The 23,823-nt window shown below is 46.2% G+C and overlaps 3 protein-coding genes across 4 annotated transcripts in view; 2 read left to right on the forward strand and 1 right to left on the reverse strand.

The window, feature by feature from the left end:
* The window catches only part of TST (thiosulfate sulfurtransferase), a 12,793-nt gene extending 8,824 nt beyond the window's left edge, over positions 1–3,969 (forward strand). Inside the window, exon 2 of the mRNA XM_014521009.2 lies at positions 3,453–3,969. Coding sequence (XP_014376495.1) covers positions 3,453–3,751 — 299 coding nt within the window. The 3' untranslated portion in view covers positions 3,752–3,969. The remainder of the gene's footprint in view (positions 1–3,452) is intronic.
* A 580-nt stretch (positions 3,970–4,549) lies between these two features.
* TEX33 (testis expressed 33) lies at positions 4,550–10,961 on the forward strand. Of its 2 annotated transcripts, XM_006025972.3 has the most exons (6): positions 4,550–4,631; positions 6,741–6,816; positions 7,476–8,113; positions 8,696–8,846; positions 9,971–10,081; positions 10,328–10,961. In XM_006025972.3, exons 1-6 carry the CDS (start codon positions 4,623–4,625, stop codon positions 10,417–10,419), a joined length of 1,077 nt encoding a protein of 358 aa, XP_006026034.1. In that variant the 5' UTR covers positions 4,550–4,622; the 3' UTR covers positions 10,420–10,961. The 2 variants fall into 2 exon arrangements, with proteins under 2 accessions (XP_006026034.1, XP_025062641.1); XM_025206856.1 differs by lacking the exon at positions 4,550–4,631 and having other exon boundaries at positions 6,447–6,816.
* Positions 10,962–18,630: 7,669 nt separating this feature from the next.
* Positions 18,631–23,823, reverse strand: part of CSF2RB (colony stimulating factor 2 receptor beta common subunit) — a 30,867-nt gene continuing 25,674 nt past the window's right edge. Inside the window, exon 14 of the mRNA XM_006026006.3 lies at positions 18,631–21,421. Coding sequence (XP_006026068.1) covers positions 20,326–21,421 — 1,096 coding nt within the window. The 3' untranslated portion in view covers positions 18,631–20,325. The remainder of the gene's footprint in view (positions 21,422–23,823) is intronic.

The raw sequence follows: 23,823 nt of genomic DNA on the forward strand, positions 1-23,823 counted from the left end.
CCTCACCAATTCCCTTCTGTGCCCCCATGATGAACTTGTAGGCAGCCACAAGGTCGCCTCTCAACCTTCTCTTGCAGAGACTGAAGAGGTCCAGTGCCCCAGTCTCTCCTCATAGGGCTTGGCCTGCAAGCCCTTAACTATACGTGTGGCCCTTCTCTGGACCCTCTCCAGGTTATCCACATCCCTCTTGAAGTGCGGCGCCCAAAATTGCACGCAGTATTCCAACTGCGGTCTGACCAGTGCCCGATAGAAGGGAAGTATCACCTCCTTGGTTCTGTTTGTCATGCATCTGCTGATGCACGATAAAGTGCCATTAGCTTTTCTGATGACTTCGTCACACTGCCGACTCATGTTCATCTTGGAGTCCACTAGGACTTCCGTGCCACCAAGCAGGTCATTCCCTAGGCTGTAGGTATGCTGGACATTTTTCCTCCCTAGGTGCAGCACTTTGCATTTCTCCTTGTTGAATTGCATTCTGTTGTTTTCTGCCCATATGTCCAACCTGTCCAGGTCTGCTTGTAGTTGTTCCCTGCCCTCCGGTGTGTCCACTTCTCCCCACAGTTTTGTGTCATCCACAAACTTGGACAGAATACACTTCACTCCCTCGTCCAAGTCGCTGATGAAGACATTGAAGAGTATCGGTCCAAGGACCGAGCCCTGCGGGACCCCACTGCCCACACCCTTCCAGGTCAATACCAACCCATCCACTACGACTCTCTGGGTACGACCCTCTAGCCAATTTGCCACCCACCGGACTGTGTAGTCATCCAAGTCACAGCCTCTTAACTTGTTCACCAGTATGGGGTGGGATACCATATTGAAGGCCTTCCTGAAATTTATCTGTTCTCCTAGGTTTCCAGGTAGTTGGGGAATGAACAGGGTCCATTCCAATGCTATTGGGACAACTTACTTCTGAGGCCAAGCAGTTGAGTGTCTCTGTTTACAAAGTATTTGCTGGTGGTGGGTGGCCCTGTTAACTGTAGTGATGTGCATGTTTTTTAAAAAGTAAAGATGAAACAGCTCTCTGTCTTAGAGGAGAACTGCATACAGCTCTTGAGCTTAGATAAGGAGATACCTGAAAAGTGACAGAGCAGGCAGGTGACAGCTCAGGGCATGGAGAGGAATTGGTCACACTCTGACATAGAGGAGCTTGTATGGTGCACTCTGCTTTCCATGCAGTTTGTGTTGGTGCTATTAGTCTCTCACTTTTGAGTGCATAGCCCAGGAAGGGTCCGGTTCTGCCATCACAGAATACATATAATTCCTGGCCATGCCTCTCTGGACCCCAACACTCCTCCTCCCAGGATGCCCAGACATAGGAGGTAGAGGGGAAGCATACAACCATTATACTGGAAACCAACCTATACTGGGGGAGTCCCCATAAACCAGCTTTGCAGTTCAACTGCTGGAAAGGGGCCATGATAGAGCACAGGATCAGAACCATAGCTTTTCCCAGGAGTTACTTTTGTTCAACAGGGAGAGACTAGGGCCCTGAGTCTTTAACTCTTTCTCCCAACAAAAAGCTGTCTGGTTTGAAAGCTGCGTGCAAGTGCTGCTTTAGTAGTCTATAGTAGTATGAGTGACTAGCATTTGGAAACATGGTTTTCATTAAAAAGCAGCAGAGCAGGAGTGACAGTAGTTCTCTTCCCAATATTTGCTCTACAATGCTGAAATCATTTCCAAGGAAGTGTGCAGACCCTACTGAGAGCTGGAGCCAATTTCTATTGAGCTCAGAGGAGACAAATCAAGAAGCAAATGAGATGGATAATGTCCGTCTGGAAGAAAAGGAGGTCACTTGTGACCCAGCCGCAGAACAGCCTTCCAAAGGAAGCTCATCCTTGTTTTAGGCTCTGTCTCTCAACCATCTCCCTTTACCTGCGGGACAAAATAAAATGTCACAGGTCTTGCAGCCTCACACTGTGGTTATGCAACCAAGAGTGATGATATGGAAACATCATTATGTAATGACACGACATTGTGATGCTGTGTCATGATGCAAGATTGTGGCATTGTGAGACCTAAAATTAACTGGGGACTCTTTTTTTCATCCTCTCCTTTTGTAGGAAGGGAAGCCAACTTATGACTAGCTGGACCAGCCTATGCTTTTAGAACAGCTGGTGTCTTGTTTTTTGAAGCATAGGTTCCTACTGATCTGATCTCCACAAAAATTACCTCCTTCACGCTCCTTAGAAATCCAAACCTAACTAATTCCACTCACTGGAAAACAATTTCAAGCCAGCATGTACAATCCCCGGCTCTAATGGGGAGTGAGCCAAAGCCCATGAAGGTCAGCAGAAAAACTCTCATTGACCTGAGAGAGCATTGAGCCAGGCACATACTTAAAGAGTTTGAATGTCAATGAGACAGTTAAAATCTCATTCATCATTTTTGATATCTACTTTGTATTAATGGCATTATTCTTTGGAACATATTTTCAGACAGCATGAATTTATATGAATGGCTTTCACAGAGTTTCTGAGCAGAGAGAACTTGTCCCTTGTTTATCCCAGGGCAGACCAGCTGTAAAGTACTATACAGTCTGAATTCTCCACTCACATTGATAGTTCTTTATGCAATTTACCTTATGGTAGGGGCAAATCAGACTCTAAATGTGCCATGGCTGCCAGGTCCGGGCATGGACTCCAGTTCCTATTTCCGTAGAAGATAACCTGTGAGAAATGGATCCAAACACATGGCTGAGAACATTTTTATAACCTTTCTGCCTTTTAAGAACTTGTGTTGTCTGCCCTGTTTCACTGACGGTTAGAGATGATTTCATAATTTCACAGGGCCAGGTTCACTCCTGATATGACTATGGGCAACTCTGGTGAATTTGGCACATACATTAATTGTTAGGGGCCAGAAATAGCCACAGGGTGTTCCAGTCTGATATCTTCTTACATATGTTTCTGCATTACTCTTTACACCTTGTCTGTTAATGTCTAGCCTATTCTGCTGTAGCATCTCTGCAGTGACGGAGGACCCTGCTCATGAAGAATCTTAGATTTTGCAAACAAGGTTTTTTGGGTGAATCTGATATCTTTTATTAGACCAACTTAAATAGCTGGAAAAAAATTTTAAGAAAGCTTTTGGGTTCAAAAACCCTTTGTTAGGCTAAGGAAGTTTCAGCAGTTGGTATGTGCTCTTCCTGGATGAAATAAAAAGTAAAGAAGCCACAGGCTGGGCTGGTATGCATACATGATAGGCAGTCAGTGAAGATGTAGATTGAGAAGCTAGGGATTTCTCTCACTAATATTCACATCTTTGAGGATTTCAACCTTAGTTTGTCTTCTCTAAGGTGCCTGTATCCTTCAGTCCATCACTTCATACAACCACCCTCCTCTGAGATTGTGAGCAATTCTCTTAACAGTATTTGCTGATTGTGATCCTGCTGTCTGGATATTTCTTTAAACATTCTCATGTTTCCTTCTCTCTGGTGGTATTTTTTCTAGGGCTGGAACCAGGTCACATCCCTGGCACCATTAACATGCCCTTCTTCAACTTTCTCACGGAAGTTGGCTTTGAGAAGAGCCCTGAGGAGCTTCAGCGCATGTTCCAGGAGAAGAAGGTGGACCTCTCAAAGCCACTCATTGCCACATGCCGTAAAGGGGTCACAGCATGCCATATTGCCCTGGCAGCATACATTTGTGGCAAACCAGATGTGGCTGTCTATGATGGCTCCTGGTCAGAGTGGTTCCGCCGTGCCCCACCGGAGTATAAGGTGTCAGAGCGGAAACGCAGTACAGCATGAAGGGAAGAAGGCTGTGATGCACTTCTACAGCATCCGTCAGGCATCAGATTTTTCTACAGTCTCCTTTCACAAGCACTGAAAAGGTGGTGGAGGGAGGGCAATGTATGAAAATCATCATACTTTATACTTTGTCTCATTTTCTAATACCAAGGGGTAGGCTTTTTTGGGGCTCTCTTTTTGTTTTTTATCATACCACTGAATAAAATCTGTATCTTCACATTTCATGTCTGTGCATGTCTCTTATCCTTCCTAGTGCCCGCTTACCTCTTCGCACTCCGCAGGAAGAACAGCCATGTTACACTGAGGAAAGTAACGCTCCTCTGTAAGATGCTCTGTGAAATCCCAGCTGGGTTGTGAGATAGCGAGTCTAAGCTCCAAACATTCCCAAGACATGGGTGGCGCAGTCTTGTGCTAAACTACAGCATCATGTGTTCTAGTCCAGACTGTTTCACTGATTTGGTGAGTGACTGTAGCAAGCTACAGAAACGAGGAGAACATTACTTGTCTTCTGGAGAGCGTTTGGGGAGACCCTTGGATGGCACGTTCCATAGAAATGCAGAAATCCTGTTAATTATTATTATTTTATTGTGAGAATCTTCACAAAATCATATGACTATGCTGAGAACTATCAGGTCTGGGCTCCTTTTGGGACAGAAGGGTTTTGGTTTGTTTTTTTTAAAGCAACAAGGATGACTCCAAACTGTGATGTTTATTTTGGTTCCCATAGTAACTACAGCTCACAGATAGGGAGGGTTGTTCCCTAGCAACCATCTATGGTGCATACTCTTAGTTCAACCTCATCATCAGCACTCCTGGACTTCAGCAGGGCCTGCCCAGTTAGAAGAATCACTTTGGCATCTTCCCTGAGACCATGGAACAGGTGAGATACCTCTAAGAGAGAGGTTTCATGTCTCAGCCTCTTTCCTAGGAACTGAACCAACTCATCAGACAGAAGGACTCAGACAGATACACAAACAAAGACAGTCTGACCTAAACAAAGACATCATTTCATGTTTCCTGCCATAGTAATCTCACCATCTTTTGGATGCCTGGCTAGGCCTCATGTGGAGGACATGGGGGGCTCTACTTGGCCACATCTGGCAGCTGATACTGAACCACATCTGGCAGGAAACACCGGGCCACATCTCACATATATATAGCTCATCTATTATAATAATAATAACAATAATAATAGTGCTTTTCCAGGCAAGAGACCTTGTGAAAATGACCCAGCTACAGCTGCCTAAGGAAGTTAGTCCTTTGCTCCAGAGTGATAGCTCTCAGGTTCCTCTGTGGTCATTTAATACCAGAAGACAGGGAAGTGTGAACAAGGTGAAAATGTCTGGGGATGGTAAAGCAGGCTAAGAATTTATTTGGGGATCTTCAGAAAAAGGAAGAAAAATGTGTTTTCATTATTTCTAACTCCTGAATTGAAATGCGTTTCATACTACGTGTATGTACCGTGCTTACTGCAGAATGGGTTAAAAAATAAGAATAACTGGATGAAACTCTATAGCCTGTGTTATACAGAAGGTCAGAAATGATCTAATGACTACTTCTGGTCTTTAATTAATCTAGGAATAAAGCCTGGATTTCAGTTAGAGCCACCTGCTGCTGCTATAAGATAAATAATAAATAGTAGTAATGTATAATTATCTCAAATCTGCCTGTGAATTTTAACATCCTTTAAATCATGAAAAACTGGGAAATCTGAGTTAATTGTTAATGGTTATGCTTTGTGGAATAAGGAGACAGAGTAGGCAGTATCCCAGCCCCTTGTACACAGAACTTACGAGTTACAGCTGATAAAGTCTTCAGTTGTTGAATTGAAGGCTTGCAGGTTCAGAGATCAAATCTTTCTTTTGCCTCTAGGAAGAATATCAATAATGGTAATTTTACTGTAGGTAGAAGGCAAGAGCCAGTGTGAGAAGTAAGGGTAGGAGATCCAATTAGTAACACTGATTCATGCAGGCTGATTATAATTTTAATAAAAATGTAAGCATTTGAGTGCTCTGAATGGGAACCAAAGAAAAGAACCTAATTTCATCACATGGAACAGTGACATGCCTTCAGTTGGGACCCAACCCTGTGCCCATGGAGTTAGCTGGAGCCTGGTTGTGGTCTTTACCTGGGCTATGACTTGGGAGTCCTTGCTTTCAGGTTTTATCATCTCACATGCAAATCTTAAGGTCTAACAAAGGTCAAGGAAAAAAGTTAGCAGCGCGGGTGAGGTTTGCACACGAGAGCTACCCAACAAACTTCCTCCACGCAAAACGCAGTCAACCTGTGGAGTCTAATACCAGTGTTAAATACCAGTGGTTTTTTTCCCCCCAAAAGGGCTAGGTTATTTTTTTTTAATATTATCATTTGCACTTATGCCACAATGGGTGAGGGTAACTAATGCAAAGCATAAAGCAATCACTGTGGGAAGCAAGAATCCCAGCTGCATAGGTACTGTGTTTTGTGGCTGATGCTTTCCTCTGCTGTTCTACTCTTTCACCTTCATACTCTTCTTGTTACACTTCAAATCCTTTGAGAAGAGGCTGTTTTTCACTATGTTTATATGGTTCCTAGCGCAATGGGGTCCTGATTTGGTTGAAACCTCTATGTTGTACCATAAGACATGTAACAAATAATTTTTCTGTTAATTTTTTATCTGCTTTTGTTATCTCAGTCAACGGACACTAATTGAGTCAGTCCTTATCAAATGGAGTTCCACAGTAACTGCTTACAGTATTGCAGTATTGCTGTGGCTGTCTTGTTGTTTTGTTTTACACTATTCTCCCATAATTGTCCACTTTTTCTGATAAGAAATGATTGTTGACTTCATGTATGAATTAGCTGATTGAATCTGGTACTACAAAGCCCATAGTAAACAGGTGGTAAGCCCGTATCTGTATGAGACATGATTTACTTCTCACAGATGGACAGATCAGAGTCTATTGTTCCCCACATTATGCTTAACACACTCCTTTGTTTCTCTCTTGAGGAGGTGCCTATAGCCCTGGCCTCCCATATACCTGCTGCAGAGAAACAAGAGTCTATACAGGCTGGCAGTCCATCAGGTAAGCAATACAGTAGAAAAGATGCCCCTCTTTTATGCCACATGTTATGGCAAGCCCTCAAATCCCAGTTTAGTTATTTTTCTCCATCCCTTAGACTACACCTGGATTCCTGTGTAATTGTGTGTTTTCATAAATGCATGGTGTTAAATATGCAAGCGGGCAAAAGAGTGTCTGTCTGCACTGATTTACAGTTCGTGCCTGTGGAAATGTGTCCTGATTAGATAGGTGTATTTTTTCAAGAAGGCATTCATGTGGACATGTGCCCAGCAGAAAGAGCAGGGGGGAGTATTCATGTGAATGAGAAAGACAAAGCATGTGCTGTTCAGCTGTGTGTGTAGGCATACATTTACATGGGTAAGAATACTCTTGCACAATGTTCAGTGCACAAGCAGTGATACTTCGTTATGCATGTATGCAACCAAGATGCTTATTTGTGTGTGCTTCTGGACATGTACATACCTGTGTATATAACAGTGACAGCTGAGACCCCTCAGCTCAGAAGAAACATGAAGACCATCATACTGCATTTTTGAGAGTGGCCCTTAATGCTATCTTTTTATTTAATGATACTGCACAGTACCAGATGGATTTATTGCACCATTTAAAACACCATCCACTACCAAAACAATGCCAGATATGTTCCTTCTGTCTTTGAACAGAACCTGGAGATGCCAACAAGGAGTATATTGTGGCAGGAGTACAGCCCACTAACAAGAGAACCTCCTTGAGGAGTTCCAGCAGAACCTCATGGAAGATCTCCAAGGGCCCAGTAGCTCCAGGAACACCTTCAATCTCTGCTCCAGTTAAACCCATGGCATCCCCCTCTGTGCAGCATCTCTGGACTAGAAGCTACAGCAAACAGAGCCTCCGGCCTAAAAGTCCCTCTGCACAGACTGATGATGCTGGAGAAGAAAGAGAAGAGACCAGAGATGTCTCAGGCACCAAGGAACCTGCAGCAGGGCAACATCAAAGAGGGAGGACTGGGGCCCTCCAACAGCTGGCACAGTCTAGCCAGAGGGAAGCAGAAGATGCTCAAACCAACTCAGATGTAGCAAGGCAGCATCGGACTCTGGGGCCCAGGATACCTGGATCTCCCCGAAAGACCATCAAGAGCCGCTACAAAGAGACAAAGGAAGTCCAGAATGGTTTAAGTGCCAAGGAATCCTTAGCATCAATAGGGCAAGATGTGAAAGCTGAAGGAAAGCCCCTTCCAGAGAGGAAGAGCAGCCTGATTCCCCCCATTAGCAAACACAACTGCGGGAGCACTGTAGTGGACCACCTCATTGCTGCAGAACAGGTAACAGAGGAAGGAATTGGCTTCACAGACCATCAAGGAGCGGGGTGGCTGCTCGCTGAGGTGGTGTAAGAGTCGACTGACTGGAGACTGAAGCAGTTCCTGGAAGGTTTGGCAGGGAGCAGTTTGAATTTTGCACTTGGGGACAGGTCCTGTCATCGCCTCCCAACCCCGCTCTCCGTAGCAAACTCTAGACCCAGAGACATCCACTGTTTGACATGTCCTTGTGTCCTCTCTCAGGCTCTGTCATCATTCTGTTTCTCTTGATAAGCAGAGGGTGGAGGGCTCTGCAGTCAGAATTAAAATCCGCAATTCTTCTGGGCAAGATGGTAGGAGTGCCAGTACACACCAAAGATCTGAATTCCCACCTCTTGTTAGTAGGTAGAATTCGATTGGTTCCTAAGTTGCACCCATTTGTCGCACCCAAGTCTAAATCAGTCTAGGTGTTTTGGGTGCACCCAGAACTAGTAAAAGAGGGTTATATTGTCTCTTTCATGTTTGCTCACAGAAGGAGATGCCCCAGGGGATAAGATGCACATGGGCAATGTGGATGAAGTCTGACTCTGTATTGCTTGTGATCTTCAGGAACGCCGTGCTCTCTGTGAGGCTGGATTGATTGAAGGGCAGAAGCGGCTCAGCGACCGAACACTCAAACTGCTCGAAAACCCCCTGACCTCCACAGGTTTTGCTGATTATAATGAGCTGGGCTACAACCTGAGGTCCAACATCTTCCAAGGTGGGCAGCCCAACACTGCTACCCTCAAAGGTCCAGTACTGACTCCCTGCGCACTTTGTGTTATCCTGGTCTTCTGAGTTGGTAGATGAGGTGTTCATTCAACTCTAAGTCTCTTCTCTGCACCCCTTGCACCTCTCTTTCGTCACTGCTGTGACACTGTTCAAAGAAGAGAAATAATGGCTTCCCTTTTTACTCCTTTTGTCTGTCTCCCACAGTGCCTTTTTCCAACTGATGAGAAGACAGGGTATAACTTGACCACCTATCTCCTCTACCTGGACTGTAACCCCTGCTATTGGATGTGCCACACAAATATCTCCACTTCAGATCACATCCTTCTTCCTTAGTCAAGGTTTTTGCAGATATGCCTCTCCCCCAACTGCTATGCATCCAGAGTCCTCAGTGATCCCTCTATATTGCCTCCAACATAACTGTTTGGAGATCTAGCTACTCTATTGGTCTCATCTCTATGGTATCTGAGTACCTCTTGGGTACATAACTCTGTCCCCAACTTCCCATATACCAACCTAGGATGGATTATTATTACTGTTAAATTTCTAGGAACTGTGGTGAATAAGTAAGGCCTTGTTATGCTGGGTAATTTTGCAGCCAAGTAGCAAAGAAGACAGTTCCTCTCCCAGAGAGCTCAAAATAGATATTGACATTAGAAGAAACAGACAAAATAGGGTAGGAACAGGTGGGGAGGATGACGTAGCAGTACATCAAAAGATGAAAATCTAGAAGTCAAAAGAAGAGAACAAGAGTCACCTTGGTTCGCGCATGTGTGGCCCAGTGCTGGATGGCCGGGTGAGTTTCACAAAGAGGTTTAAGAGGCAAGGTGGTGGTTTTGTGAAGTTAGCCTGGGAGTTTCACCCATTTACGGCTGACAAGCTTCTGCAAGAGAGTGGTGGTCAGAGTCCAGGTGATCTTGTAATCATCCCCAGATCTTAATAGAACAGCGGAGTAAATGAAAATACAGCGAGAGGGACAAGATTGTCTCCTTATCCCTTTTCCCTTTCCCTTTTGTTGGCTGGAGTTTGACATGCCCAGAGCTGGATCCGTCTGTCCACAGCATGAGCAGCTGTGCAGGATCTGTATACAATTCCTGCGTATCCTGTTTCTTGCAGGTGGCCCACTGGAAAGCAAGAGCCTGATGAAGGATTCCTATACCCCAGATGTGATTCAGAGGGCAGTCAGGGACCCCAAGCACTGGCATGGAAGGAAAACTGATGAACTAGGTATGCCCACTGTCAGGAGCAAGCAACCCATGTGCTTCAGAGTTGGGCGCTGCCAAAACAGGGAGAGGGTGATAGGTATGGGATGGCAACTGGCAAAGGAAAGAAGCTGATGAATTAAAGATGGACATTATCACAGGAGAAGAGACGAGGAAATAAGGCTGAGCATTGCCATAGGTGGGTAGGCATTAAGGGGCAGGGACTAGGATTGCAGCAGTGATGGAACTATGTGGTTTGTCTTTTTTGTAGGGAGGTGGCATCAGAAAAATGCCCTAAACATCAACCTGCAAAAAGCTTTGGAGCAGAAATATGGGGAGAAGAACAAAGGTTCCAAGTCCTAGACGGTGAAGGAAAGAATATGAGTGCTTGCAGAGAGGGGCTTGCTCTTCCTACCCCTATAATAAACCTCCATTCAGCCTCTAATCTCATGCTTACTGAGTGTCAGTGGTAAATTGATAATAAGAGAACTGAGGAGTCAGCTGGCAAAGCCTTTCCATCTGGGTCCAAAAAAGGGATGGGGGAGGCAGGTCCCTTAGGCCAGAGTGTTTCTTTGAGGAGTGGTGTGAGGGGGAATGGAAACTGGGGAGTGGTGTGAGAGGAAAATGGAGGAGGGGGGTGGGCAAAGCTCAGGAATTAATGAACCAGGGGACCAAATACCCATCACTAGCAGACCAGCGAAAGTACTAGGTAATTAACAGGGTGGGGAGGAATTTCTTTTGTAGGTGTGTGTGAAAGACAAGGGAATAAAGTCCAGTATAAATGAACATTGGTGGCATTTTCAATGGCTACCAGCCCCATTTCCCTCTCTCCCCAGTGGATTCTGTGTAAAAATCCCCTGCAGGGCATCAAAGAAGTTGAGTGGCAACACAAACCAGGTAGACAGCCATCTTTCCTTGATAATTTTTTATGCACGTTGACTCTAAGCTATTTTAGGATACCTGTCACTGTCGGCACATTACCCAGGGGTCACTCTTGAAAGGCTGGAGATAGAAGGTGCGTAGGGCAGGACGAAGAGGCAATTTCTCCCTCCTCCAACCCTAATTCTGACTCTCTTGCTTTAAGGCTGGTGGACAGGGACTACCATGGAGAGCTTCTGCATTGCCAGGATCCTGGAGGAGCTATGAGAAAACCTGCTAAATCTGTCCTCAGAACAGGAGGCAGCAGGTGACTCACCAAGACTAATGAATTCAAAGCACAAACCAGTGCTCAAAATCTATCCCACCAAAAGAGCAAGGGATGGCCACAAGGGCACACAAACTACCCCTGGTCTTTTCCAACCCCGTGACTCATACTACAGTAAGGAGAATTGGTTTTGGGGGTTTTATGACCAGCCATTCCTGTCTGTGTGATTCCCGTGAAGCTATCCTCCGGAAGAAAGGTCCATCTGCGAGGAAGATCATGCCAACCATACAGGGTACATATGAGCTACCATCTAGAACAAAAATTCTCAAACAGACTGCAGTGGCACCCTGGGGTGCCCTGAGAATCTATCTAGGGTGACACAAGGTGCTACACAATGTTACCACTGTTAGGTGCTCACACATGATTCATAAGATCAGCCTAAGGATTTCAAACAGGAAACATGACAAGGAAGCTTACAAGAAGTGGAAACTTGGACAAACAACTAGGAAGGAGTATGTTGTTCTCCCGCCCTGGCGGGGGGTCGGGCTAGAAGATCTATTAGGTCCCTTCCGACCCTAAAACTATGAAACTATGAAACTATGAAACTATAAGAGTATTGCTTGGGTATTCAGGGAAGAAATTAGGAAAGCCAAAGCACAATTGAAGTTGCAGCTAGCAAGGCATGTGAAGGGTAACAAGAAGGGTTTCTACAAGCATGTCAACAACAAGAAAAGGGAAAATGTGGGTCTCTTACTGAATGGGAGAGGGAACCTAGTGAGAGATGATCTGGAAAAGGCTGAAGTACTCAATACCTTTTTCAACTCAGTTTTGACAGGCAAAGTCAGCTCCCAGACTACTGCACCTGGCAGCACAGTGTGAGGAGGAGATGAGCAGCCAACAGTGGTGAAAGAACAGGTTAGAGATTAGAAAATCTGGACATGTACAAGTCCATAGGTCCAGATGTGATGCACCTGAGGGTGGTGAGGGAGTTGGCCAATGCGATTAATGAGCCACTGGCCATTATCTTTGAAAACTTGTGGTGACTGAGAGAGGTCTTGGATGACTGGAAAAAGGAAAATATAGCAGCACCCATCTTTAAGAAAGGGAAGAAGGAGGATCTGGGGAATTACAGCCTCACCTCAGTCGCTGGAAAAATCATGGACCAGGTCCTCAACAAATCCATTTCTAAGCACTTGGAGGTGAAGAAAGTAATCCGAAAACAGTCAGCATGGAGTCACCAAGGACAAGTCATGCCTGACCAACCTGATTGCCTTCTATAATGAGTTGACTGGCTCTTTGGATATAGGGAGACCAGTGGATGTGGTATACGTTGATTTTAGCAAGGCTTCGATACGGTCTCCCACAACATTCTCACCAGCAAGCTAAGGAAGTCCAGGTTGTATGAATGAACAGTAAGGTAGATAGAAAACTGGGTGGATCATTGGACTCAGAGAGTAGTAATCAATGGCTTAAAGTCTAGTTGGCAGCTGGTATCAAGTGGAGTGCCCCAGGGGTTGGTCCTGGGGCTGGTTTTGTTCAATATCTTCACCAATGACCTGGGAGACGGGATGGAGTGCACTCTCAGCAAGTTTGCAAAAGACACCAAGCTGGTGGGGAGAAGGGAGAAGCAGTGGATACACTGGAGGGTAGGGCTAGAATTCAGAAAGAACTCGACAAATTGGAGAATTGGACTAGAAGAAATCTCATGAGGTTCAATAAGGACAAGTGTGAAGTCCTGCACTTAGGACGGAACAATCCCATGCACCAGTACAGGCTGTGGACCAACTAGCTAAGCAGCAGCTCTGCAGAAAAGTACCTGGGGATTACAGTGAACAATAAGCCGAATAAGAGCCAACAGTTTGCCTGTGTTGCCAAGAATGGTAATGGCATACTGGCCTGCATTAATAGGAGCATTACCAGAAGATCAAGCAAAGTGATTATTCTCCTCTATTCAGCACTCATGAGGCCACATCTGGAGTATTGTGTCCAGTTTTGGGCCCCTCACTACAGAAAGGATGTGGACAAATTGGAGAGAGTCTAGCAGAGAGTAACGAAAATGGTTAGGGGGCTGGGACACACGACTTCTGAGGAGAGACTGAGGAAATGGCTTTTTTAGTCTAGAGAAGATAAGGCTGAGGGGGGATATAATAGCAGCCTTCAACTACCTAAAAGGTGATTCCAAAGAGGTTGGAGCTGGACTGTTCTCAGTGGTGGCAGATGCCAGAACAAGAAGCAATGATCTCAAGTTGCAACAAGGGAAGTTTAAGTAAGATATTACAAAAAACTTCCTCATGAGGAAGGTAGTAAAACACTGGAACAGGCTATCCAGAGAGGCTGTGGAATTTCCATCCTTGGGGATTTTTAAGATCTGGGTAGACAAAGCCTTACCTGAAATGATCTAGTTGGGGCTGCTTCTTCTTTGAGCAGGGGGTTGGACTAGATGACCTCCTGAGGTCCCTTCCAACCTTAATTTTCTATGAGTCTATGACAGGCTGTGAACTATGTTCTTTACAGCAGAAAAACTGCTCTATTGTATTTCCATAGACAAAAAACAAGTAAAACTAAGAAAGAACCGGCATTTTCCAAGGGATGCCTCAAGTCTAACAAGGAGTGGTATGAGTTTAAAAAGTTTGAGAGCCATTGATCTAGATCCATCTCCCAAAGAAGGGAAAACCAAATGGGGATAGATCCATTGCAGTGTTTCTCAAACATCTCTGGATTGGGACCTGCTTTCATCAATAACATTTATTTCATTTACAACATTTACTAATTTGAGATAAATACAAAGTGGGTGCATGCTCATGATACCACTGAAAAGGACCTATAGTGCTGTTTGGGTGGCTCTCCCTAATTTGAGAAATATCGGTACATAAAGATGCCCTCAGATATGAACTGATTCCCAACTTGAATGACGGTTTTTCTCCAGTCTCTGGCACCGGTGGGTTGAGGTCAGAGCCCACTGACTGCCAAGGAGCACTTTTGCAAGCATAGGAGGTTAAAATGTAACCAGTGATAATGATGGGCAGATTATCCATCACCAGCAATAATTAACCCATAAGTATTCTGAAGTTCATGGTTGTTTGGGTTTAGGGAGAAACAATTAGTCACATATTGCCAGAGCTGGTCAAAGGGCAGCTGGTAGAGATCTCTGAGGCTTTCTTGTGCTTCAGTACAGAGGGTGCCAGGTCTCAACATTCAGAGCTCCACCATCATTCAAGTAGTAAGGTGTATGTGGTCAAGGGCAGCTCCATGTGGAGAGTGCAGCCTCAAGGCACTTCATGGTCCTTATAAAAAATAACTAGGGAATGGAATGAAAGCTCTCACCCTGACCTCCATGAGCGTGGGGTTAAGGCCCAAGAATTGCCAGGGTACCAAAAAAACAGAGTAGCTGGGGATTCATTAGGCTGATACACAGCTTGTGTACCCAGTTCCTGGGATGAGTTGGTACATGCCAACACATGGAGGATAGTAAGCCAAGGTACAAATGGCCTTCTTGCCCCATTTAAAAAATCCAGGATGAGACAAACAAGGAGAGCAACAAACCAAGAGAGAGCTGGATTGGGAAAACTTAGAGGCATCCAGCTACACAGTGCCTCCAGCTCATTTTTAGGCTGGGGACAAGTTCTTAAGTCAGGCCCTGCTCTGTACCCCAACATCCACATACCTCTTTGTGGCAACTGAATCAGGGCTGGTTTTAGTTCCGCTTCTATATTTTAAGAAAAGTAATGTTAGCTCTATTTTAGTTTTAACACAGTAATTTTCCCAAGTTTTATATAAAAAACCATCCAGTACCCCAAATCAGCCAATCTGGGCCCCCCAGAAATGGCAGTATCCCAGTGTATCATCCTTGTTGCCAGCCTCCCTTTTTGGACAGTTCTCCATCTACACTCTGGTTGACTCATGGTGGTGCCATCAGCCTCCTGGATTCAAGAGCACTGGATTCACTCTCCACACGTGTAGAGTCTGAAATGCTGTTTAGACGACTTCACATTATCCAAAGGAATGACTGTATCCTGCACAGTGGTGAAGAGGCAGCATCCATTTAACACAGTAGGAAGAATTACTCTTCCTCTCCTCAACAACCCTGATACAGTGCACTGAAGTCAGACCCAAACATGCCGCAGGGCAGATGACATATCCAAGGTTATGTGTACTCTGCAGAGTTCAGTGATATCCAAGCTCACATTTTAAATAAGTTGGTTCAGGTATTGGAAACAGTCTGCCCATACCAACACCCTTGGAACAGTCTGCCTGTACCACCAGAGATCTCGGCATGGGCTAATACATTCTGCTTCAGCAAGGTAAAGTACCCTTGCAGAACTCTCTGTTGACAAAAGCAGTACGTGAGCTAGCTTGCTTAACGTTTGTTTGAGTTACCATTGCTGTACCCTGCAGTGTAGACAAACCCTCAACCTAGATGATTTTCCAAGGTCAGATCACTAGGTGGCAGCTGTGTTTTTAAGATGCAAAACTTTTGTAATACAGATTCAACAGACAACCAGATTTTCTCTCTTTGGCATAACTAATACCTTACAAATGCTGCTAAAGCAGCTCATTTAGATGTTTTATAATAATCTAGGAACAGCCAATGCCCTTGAAGGCAGTAAATCCTGAATTGCAAATGCCTCCTAAAGTCCCTTCCAACCCTAATTTCTATGATTCTGTAAAATAATGCAGTATTTTAGCAATTAGAGCTACATGGGACTATTGGGTTCTGGCATGTCTATCTGCACAGCATATTCCCTGCACAATTTTTCCTGAAATTATATTCTAGTTTTGTGTCTCCCTGTAGTGGGAGCTTGTCCCTTTGGAGATTACTCCACAGGAAATTACACTAGGGTTACCATACATCTGGGTTTTCCCAGACACGTCCTCTTTTTGAATCTTCCAATGTCTGTCTGGGCAGTTTTTTAAAATACGATCAAATGTCCAGGATTTTGGTCAGCTCAGCTTCAAAGTTTTTCCCAGCACTTCCTGGCTTGCCCTAGCAAGGAGCTGCTCGGGGCTGGGGGCAGTGGTCGGGGGGAGAGCGCACATGCACATGGCCAGCATGCAGGGTGGAAGAAGCCCCAGCAGCTGGAAGCAGGTAAGTTTGTGGGGACAGGGGTTGGAGGGCCAGGGCTTGAGAACTGTCTGGGGAGTTGTGGGGAGGAGGGTGTGCACATCTATGTGTGGCAGGGTGTGGGTGGGTGTGTGTGTGGCAGGGTGTGTGAGGGGATGGGCACGTGAGGGGGGACGGGTGCCTGCCAGTGCTGGGGAAACTATTCGGGCACGGGCTGCAGCAGGGCAATGGGGAAGGTGCCTGCCCCTCCAGTCTTTAGGGCAGCAGGGAGCTGTGTGGCTGGGCCAGCAACGTGATTGCACGGCAGGCTGGTGGCACCAGGGCCAGTGCCTGTGCTCACGGGGGCAGGGCAGCCGGGAGACACTGCAGGGCTGGAGAGAGCAGGGGGCTGTGGCTTGGGAATGAGGGGCACCAGCAGGGATGGAGAGGCTGTGGCTTGGGAGTGAGGGGCAACAAAATGGGCAGGGGCAGGGCACCGGCATATCACTACCCCCCACAATCATATACCCTTCTGCCCCACCAGCACAACAGGTGTCCTCTTTTTTGGAACTGGAAATATGGTAACCCTATATTACACCTCTCAGTTAGGAAAGGTTTCCTTGCTACAAGCCATGACTTCCTGTTTCTGTTTCACCTTTTATCTTCTAACCATTCTTGTACCATCCTCAACAATTCTTGTTGCTACTTGGGATAGTCGCCATCTCACTTCTGTGGGTTCCTACACTGTGGGCACATCTACATGTGTGATTAATGTTGCCTACATTTGCTGTGCAGAAAATTCAGGCACATTAAACTGCGCCTGGGCATGCATCTGAATGTGCATCCGTCAGTAGCAAATTTGCTCCTGCTGGGAGCAATTCAGTCCAAGGCTGCTCCTGCCCTGCTCTGCCCTCTGCAGCAGCCAGGGGGAGTACCAGGTTCCCCTGGGTGCTAGCCCCAGGCCAGCAGGGGACATAGTGGTCAGGCCTGGACTCCGGGGGGAGAGAGGAACTGTTCCAGTTCCAGGGCAACTCCCTGCCAGCTGTGCAGAGATTGAGGCTAGCCTCCATCTCCAGGGGGTGGGGGGAGCTGTCTCAGCTCCAGGACAGCTCCTTTCTAGCTGTGCAGAGATCAGAGTTGGCCCCAATTTCCATATGGCTGGCAGGGAACTGCTCTGAAGCCAGGACAGCTGACCGCACCCTGCAGAGATTGGGGCTTAGCCAGACAGCAGTTGTGCCCCCCTGCTGCCTGGGCTGACCAGGAACAAATTGTTCTCAGTCAGCGTCTACAGATGCATTTTAGCATATTAGTTAATGAGCCATTTTTCTAGTACCTGTATGTATTGGCACTAGCAAATGGCTCATTAGACTAATTTAATGTGCAGTAATTGATACACACATGTAGATGGTGATGTTTTATTGCACATTAGTCTGAAGTGCAGTAAAGCATCTTGTGTATCCCGCAGTATGTAAATTGCTTCCCATATTGCTCTTGTATGATTCCTACATCTAGCAGCTGGATGATTTTTGCCTCCTTGAATAAACATCTCCCTTTTCAGAATGAGAAGGATTTAATTCTAGGGGCTCAAGCCAGTCTTAAACATTGCATGATCTTTGATCTTCATGCTGTGCAGTTTGCAGTAAAGTCAAGTACATTTTGCAGCATGACCACACAGCAAGGCTGATACAAGCCTGGTGTCCTGTAGACCCAAAAGAATGGGGAGCTCACTGTCACATATCAGTGAATGGGTGGAAGAGCAACCCAGATGATTGCAGACGAACAGAGACCTGCAGGGGGAAGGAATTATTTGTTAGCATGTGTTGACACTTAAGGGGAAAGGACAGTATGGGGCAGACTATGTTTGCATTTCATGTATGGCACAGACCAGAACATTTTGGTTAATATACAGCTGAGTTGTGAATTTGGGGGTGATAAAATGCTATTGTATGTGCTGGATGGAGAATGAACAGGACAGATGCATCAAATCTACCTGGGATGAGGGAATATGGGAAGGAACCAGATCACAGAGTCCTGCCCCCTGCAATTACAGGCAACCTTGTAATACACTTCAATTCCAAAGAGGTCCAGAAGAACATCCACTCTGTTCCCTCCCGCAGATCCATCATCCTCAAAGTGTCATAAAACATTTTCTAACAAAGGTCTTTAGTACAATCCCCTCCCCCGTCCCCCACCCTTCGAAAAAAAAAGGACAGCAGGCCACAGGAAGGGAGTGTGAAAAATAAGGAGCCCTGCAATGGCCAGTGATCTTAGGATGAGGACTATGACACCCTCACCTACAGAAGAAGACAAAGAACCCCAACAGTCCCTGCCATTCTAATACTAGGCAGAAATTTCTTCATGGCCCCCATAGCCAGTGAGTAGTTTAATCTTGAGCACATGGATCAGACCTTCCAGCCAGGCACCTGAGAAGTTTCTTCATGCCACTAGTAGTACTAATACAAACCAGCCTGCCTCCAAATGCCACCACCAAACCAAGTTATGCCTTCAAGAGGAATTACACAGAGGTTTCTTCCTGGCATCTGCAGGCAATCAAATCACAGAAGCTCTTAATTATGGGTTTAATTGTTTAAATACAATTTAATACAGGGCAAATAGTATTTTAAACCATTAAAAGCTTCAGGTCTGGGTCCTGTAACCACCAAAAGCAAAGTTAAAAGCACCATACCACCAGACATCTTCCTCACATGGAAGTGAACAGCACAGTGATGAAGAACAGAGATGTCATGAGATGATGAGCACTTCTGAGGTATTGCAGAGGTGAGTGGAACTGAGAATCGGTGGACTGAGGCTGCCAAGAGCATTAGCTTTGCTGCAGGACCCCAGTGAGTGCTTCCCTTCCTAGCACCAAAGCTTGGAGGTACCGTCAGCCCCCAGATCAGCACATACCTTAAAGACAAGAGATGGACCTGCCAAGAGTTTGGACTCCTCCAAACCTAGGCAGCATACTACAGGTAGGGAATTAATGGAAAAGATAAGAGGTGAACAACCTCATTAGCCATCCACAACTGAGAGGAATACTATAGTTAGGCTGCCTCCAGAACATCCTGGATCAGGACTGTCATCTAATATTGTGACTAATTAGTCTGGTTTTCCCAGGTTTATCCCATGTTCTCCCATAAGGTTTTGTTTGTTCTGTGCCCATTGACTTGTTCCTTGGCAATGGGAAATATGGCTCATTGAAGGAACTCAAGCAATATAATTTATTTCCCTAGCTTGAGCGAGAACTGGAAAAGGTATACAGTTAAGTTTTAGAAAGATAATCACTGGCAGAAGGGCTACATTAACATGCTTGTAGCAAGGGGGCAAGAGCTGTGTGAATGCAGAAAATTCCTCCAAATGGGAATATGTGGCTTATTCCCCAACATAATTATATTGACAGTGGGCAGGTCTACACATGCACTGTTACTGAGCAGTAACCAAAAATTACTGTGCAGTACAGGCACCCATACTGTGCAGTAGCTACAGCAACTTAGCTGACTTAGGCATAAATTTGCTACCTATATGATGCAGGTAGCAAATTTATACCCGATTAGCTACTGCACAGTAAGGCACATGGAGATGTCTTAATGTGGAGTAACCCTGTTTATGTGGACTGACTTGGGACTAACTTTAATCCCAAATCAGTCCACACACAGTGTTACTGCGCTATAATGCCTGCACATGTAGATGCCAGCATAAAAACCACTTACTGCGCAGTAAATGCACATATAGACACACCCAGTATGGAAGAGGAGCTGGTGCTATTTGAAGTCTTTCATTCATTTTGGAAGTGTAGAGACCTGAAGAGAAGAACTGCCCACTGTCATTCCTCTCTTGTGGCGAGAGTGGAATGATGGGGAACACAACAGAATTGATATTCCTTGAATAGCTGCAGTTGCATTCAGTCACCTAGTGTCTTGATATTTGTCTGTCCCCTCCCACCCTCTCAGCTTTAGCACAGTTCCCTGACCCACACAGCAGGCTGCTGTCCACCAAAGTAATCATCAGTCTTCCGAGCTTTGAAAAGCTGAATGGCCTGCATGCAAAGCACATCATCTTTATTGCTGTTGGTGGATCCTCCATCTCATGCAGGCTTTCCAACTGCCCCACTGTCTTCTGAAAGCTTACTAGCCAAGGAGGCTTTCTGACTCAGGAGGGTCTTCTCACTGGGTTTGAGGCCAGGGAAGAAGCAATATTCACCCACTTGGTATAGGAAAACTGGTCTGCCACCATCAGGGTTAAATGTGACCAAATCATTCTCTTGTGCAACCTCCTCCAGTGAAGCAGAGTGGGAAAGGCTGATACGTTTGGGGAGGCCTTGTGGGAGTGGGAGTGTCATATTGCTTCCCAGTTCAGGCTGCTGTGATCCAGGAGGAGTGGCTGATGCTTGAGCTGGAACTGGGAGTGAGACAGCAGACCTCCCAGAGGGCAATGCTGGGCTGGAGGGGTCATCCGTGGCTTGGGGCAGCTGGGAGTTGGAAGTTAATGTGCCAGCAGTAGTGAGCATCTGCTCCTGAGGGTCCAGGGAAGGTGAGAGATTGACAGATTCTTTTGCTGGTACCAAGCACAGACCTTCAGTGGTGATGTACTCCAATGGGCATTTCTGGGAGGAGCTGATAACGGGGACAGCAATTGGTGACCTCTGACCTTCTCTTTTCTCTTTCACCTCTTCCTCACCTGCCGGCTGGTCTTGTAATGCATCTTGCCCTCCAGCAACTGGATGCTTCTTCTCTTTCTGGTCCAAACATGCAAAAGGATAGAGGTGAGTTGCCCCTGTCTTTTGCAACAGTGGGAACTGGAAATAGCCCTTCTGTGGTAGAGACACATACTCCAAGAACACTGGTTTCTCCCTTATTCTCACTGGAGAAGCTCCAAGGTCCTGGTGGGTATTGGTCTGCGACTGACCAGAAGGGAAGAACAAGTATGGGCCATTATAACTGAAGCTGGTCATAGGCTTTTGAGAGGCAGTGTCTGCTTTAGTGGCACCAACACTGGTAAGCAGTGTTGGTGAGGAGGACTGACTGGTATTTTGATTTGAGATGCTATCAAATGGGAATGAAGGAAGTGAAGCAGGACTTGACACTGGAGAAAACTGATGCTGGTTTTTTAGTTCTAGCACAATATAAGACAACTTAGTCTTCGATGCCTCAGCTCCTGGGGAGTTTGAAATAATCTTCTCCCTGCAGTCAAGGAAAAACAAAAACAAAAAAACAAAAGGAATCAGGTGCTAAGGAGAGGTCACCTGCAGAAGGTGTTGCAGATGGACAGGAGCTGAGCAGCACTGAGCTGAGCTGAGGCAGCAGAGAACCTTCTGCTTGCCAACTCCTATGACTTTTGGCATTGTTCCTAAAGTCAGCATTTCAGGAATGTGAACAACTTAGCTCTTCCAAATATATATAAAAGAAAGAGATAAGTTTTTCACATTCCTGAAGCACCAACTTTAAGAACAATGCCAAAAATCACGATAGTTGGCAACACTGCTTCTGAGAGGCAGAAAGAACCTTTTCCTGCATGGCAGGGTTTCCTGCACTTCCATCTGGAGCATCTAGCACTCTCCTCTTGTGGTGACGTGACCCTGGACTATGTGGACTAGTGGGGATTCCCACATTCCCATGGCACATGGATCAAGCTGCCTGTCACCCTTTTGAGAATGGGATCACCAACCTCTGCATTTGTGAAGCTCCATAACTGCCTGGTAGGGCTGTGCGAGCGAATTTTCAACAGCCGTTTTGACTCATTTTGAGGTTGAAACAGCAAAATCGAAGTGAAACAAAGGGCATTGAAACAGTCTCGAAACAAAACAAGGCTAGTCAAAACATTTTGAAAGTCAAGATGTTTCGACCATAGCGCTGGGGATGGGAAGTCAGTCTTCCCATCCCTGGCGCAAGATCTGGCAGGGGATGGGGAGTCAGCCCAACTGGGCTGACTTCCCATCCCCAGAGCTAAATCAGACCAGGGGTGGGAAGTCAGCCCAGTTGGACTGACTTCCCATCCCTGGGGCTAGATTGGACCAGGGGCTGACTCCCCATCCCCAGTCCAATGTAGCGTGGGGGATGGGGAGTCACATCCCCGCCCCAAGTCCGATCTAGCAAAACGTCGAAACAGCCTCACTGTTTTGATGAAGCAAAATGGAACAGCTGTTCTGAATCAAAATTAAATTTGAAACGGAATGCTGTTCTGTCGAAACTTTGAAACTCAAGGTGAAACAGAACGGTGCTGTTTCGCACAGCCCTACTGCCTGGCACTTCACAGACATGTTTAGTAGAGGTGTGCGAAGTGGGCTCCATTTGATGCGGATTTGGGTTGGCCCGAATCAGGGACAGTGATTCGATTCATTGATTCAGATCACTGTCCCTGATTCAATTCAACTGAATCTGAATGTGAAGATTTGATGCTGATTCAGATAATCAGTGATTCGGACATAAACACAGCTTTAAAAGTTTTTTCTACATACCTTGAGGTAGCAGGCGTGGCTCATGGTCGCTGGGATGCTAGAGCGCATGGAGCGTCCCACAGGAGTGCAAGGGTGGGGCCTCCACGTGCTCAGCAGTGAACCCAGAAGTGGACTGGAAGTATTTCTGGTCCACTTCTGGGTCAACCGGGGAGCATGCAGGGGGATCCCTCTGCACCCCCCCCCAGCTTGGTGATCAGCCACAGGGGGACCCCAGGTGCCCCCTCAAACCCAGGAGGCACCAGTCACTGAGTTGGGCAGGTGCAGGGAAACCCTCCTGCATGCTCCCTAGTGGACCTGCAAGTGGACTGGAAGTGCTTTTGGTCCACTTCTGGGTCTGCTGCTGAGTGCACTGGGGAGCCCCCAGCACTTCTGTGGGACACTCCATGTGCCCCAGCACCACAACGCTCAGAGCCCCTGCTGCCTGGAGGTATGTAGACAAAATATTTAAAAGCTGTCTCTATGTCTGAATCTTTTTGAACCTCTCCAAATCGATTTGGAGGGTTCCGATTTGATTCAGAGAGATTAAGGGTCCTCCGATTTGATTTGGATTTGGAGATTCGGCCACCAAATTGGTCCAAATATCCACTGAATCAAGTCAAGGACTGAAGCTTCGTACAGCCCTAATATTTAGAGAATAAAGTGTCCTGGCCACAAGGATCTTACTGACCCTGAACAAGAAGCTGGATGAAGGGAGGGGGCAGGGAAGACGAGAGAGGGATTATAACAAACAGCCTGAATAGCTCATGTTTCCCAGGCTTGCCTAGAGATGTCAGATGCCCAACCCAAGGCACCAAAAATAGCTGGGCACCTGCTCCCTAAAAGACAGAACTCTTATCTGAGCCCAGGGGTTATTCTAACTTCCCTGGCTAGAACACTATGTCCACATCCTCTCTCTGCCTCTGTAGCTCCCCAAACACAGGGCTGTGGGAATGGCACCACGGGCAGTTTTTTGATGACCCTACACAGCTCCTGTGGCCACTGCATTTCCCTTATGGCTCCTTTATACTATGAGAGCCAAAATTAGCTTCAAGAGCAAGAAAGACTGTCATGTCCACCTGATAAGAGGAGGCAGGATATGGGTTAGTCTGTGGTGGGGGGTGATGCATGACTGTTTCCAGATTGGGAAAC

Source organism: Alligator sinensis, unplaced genomic scaffold (genome assembly GCF_000455745.1).
Source record: "Alligator sinensis unplaced genomic scaffold, ASM45574v1 scaffold215_3, whole genome shotgun sequence".
NCBI lineage: Eukaryota > Metazoa > Chordata > Crocodylia > Alligatoridae > Alligator > Alligator sinensis.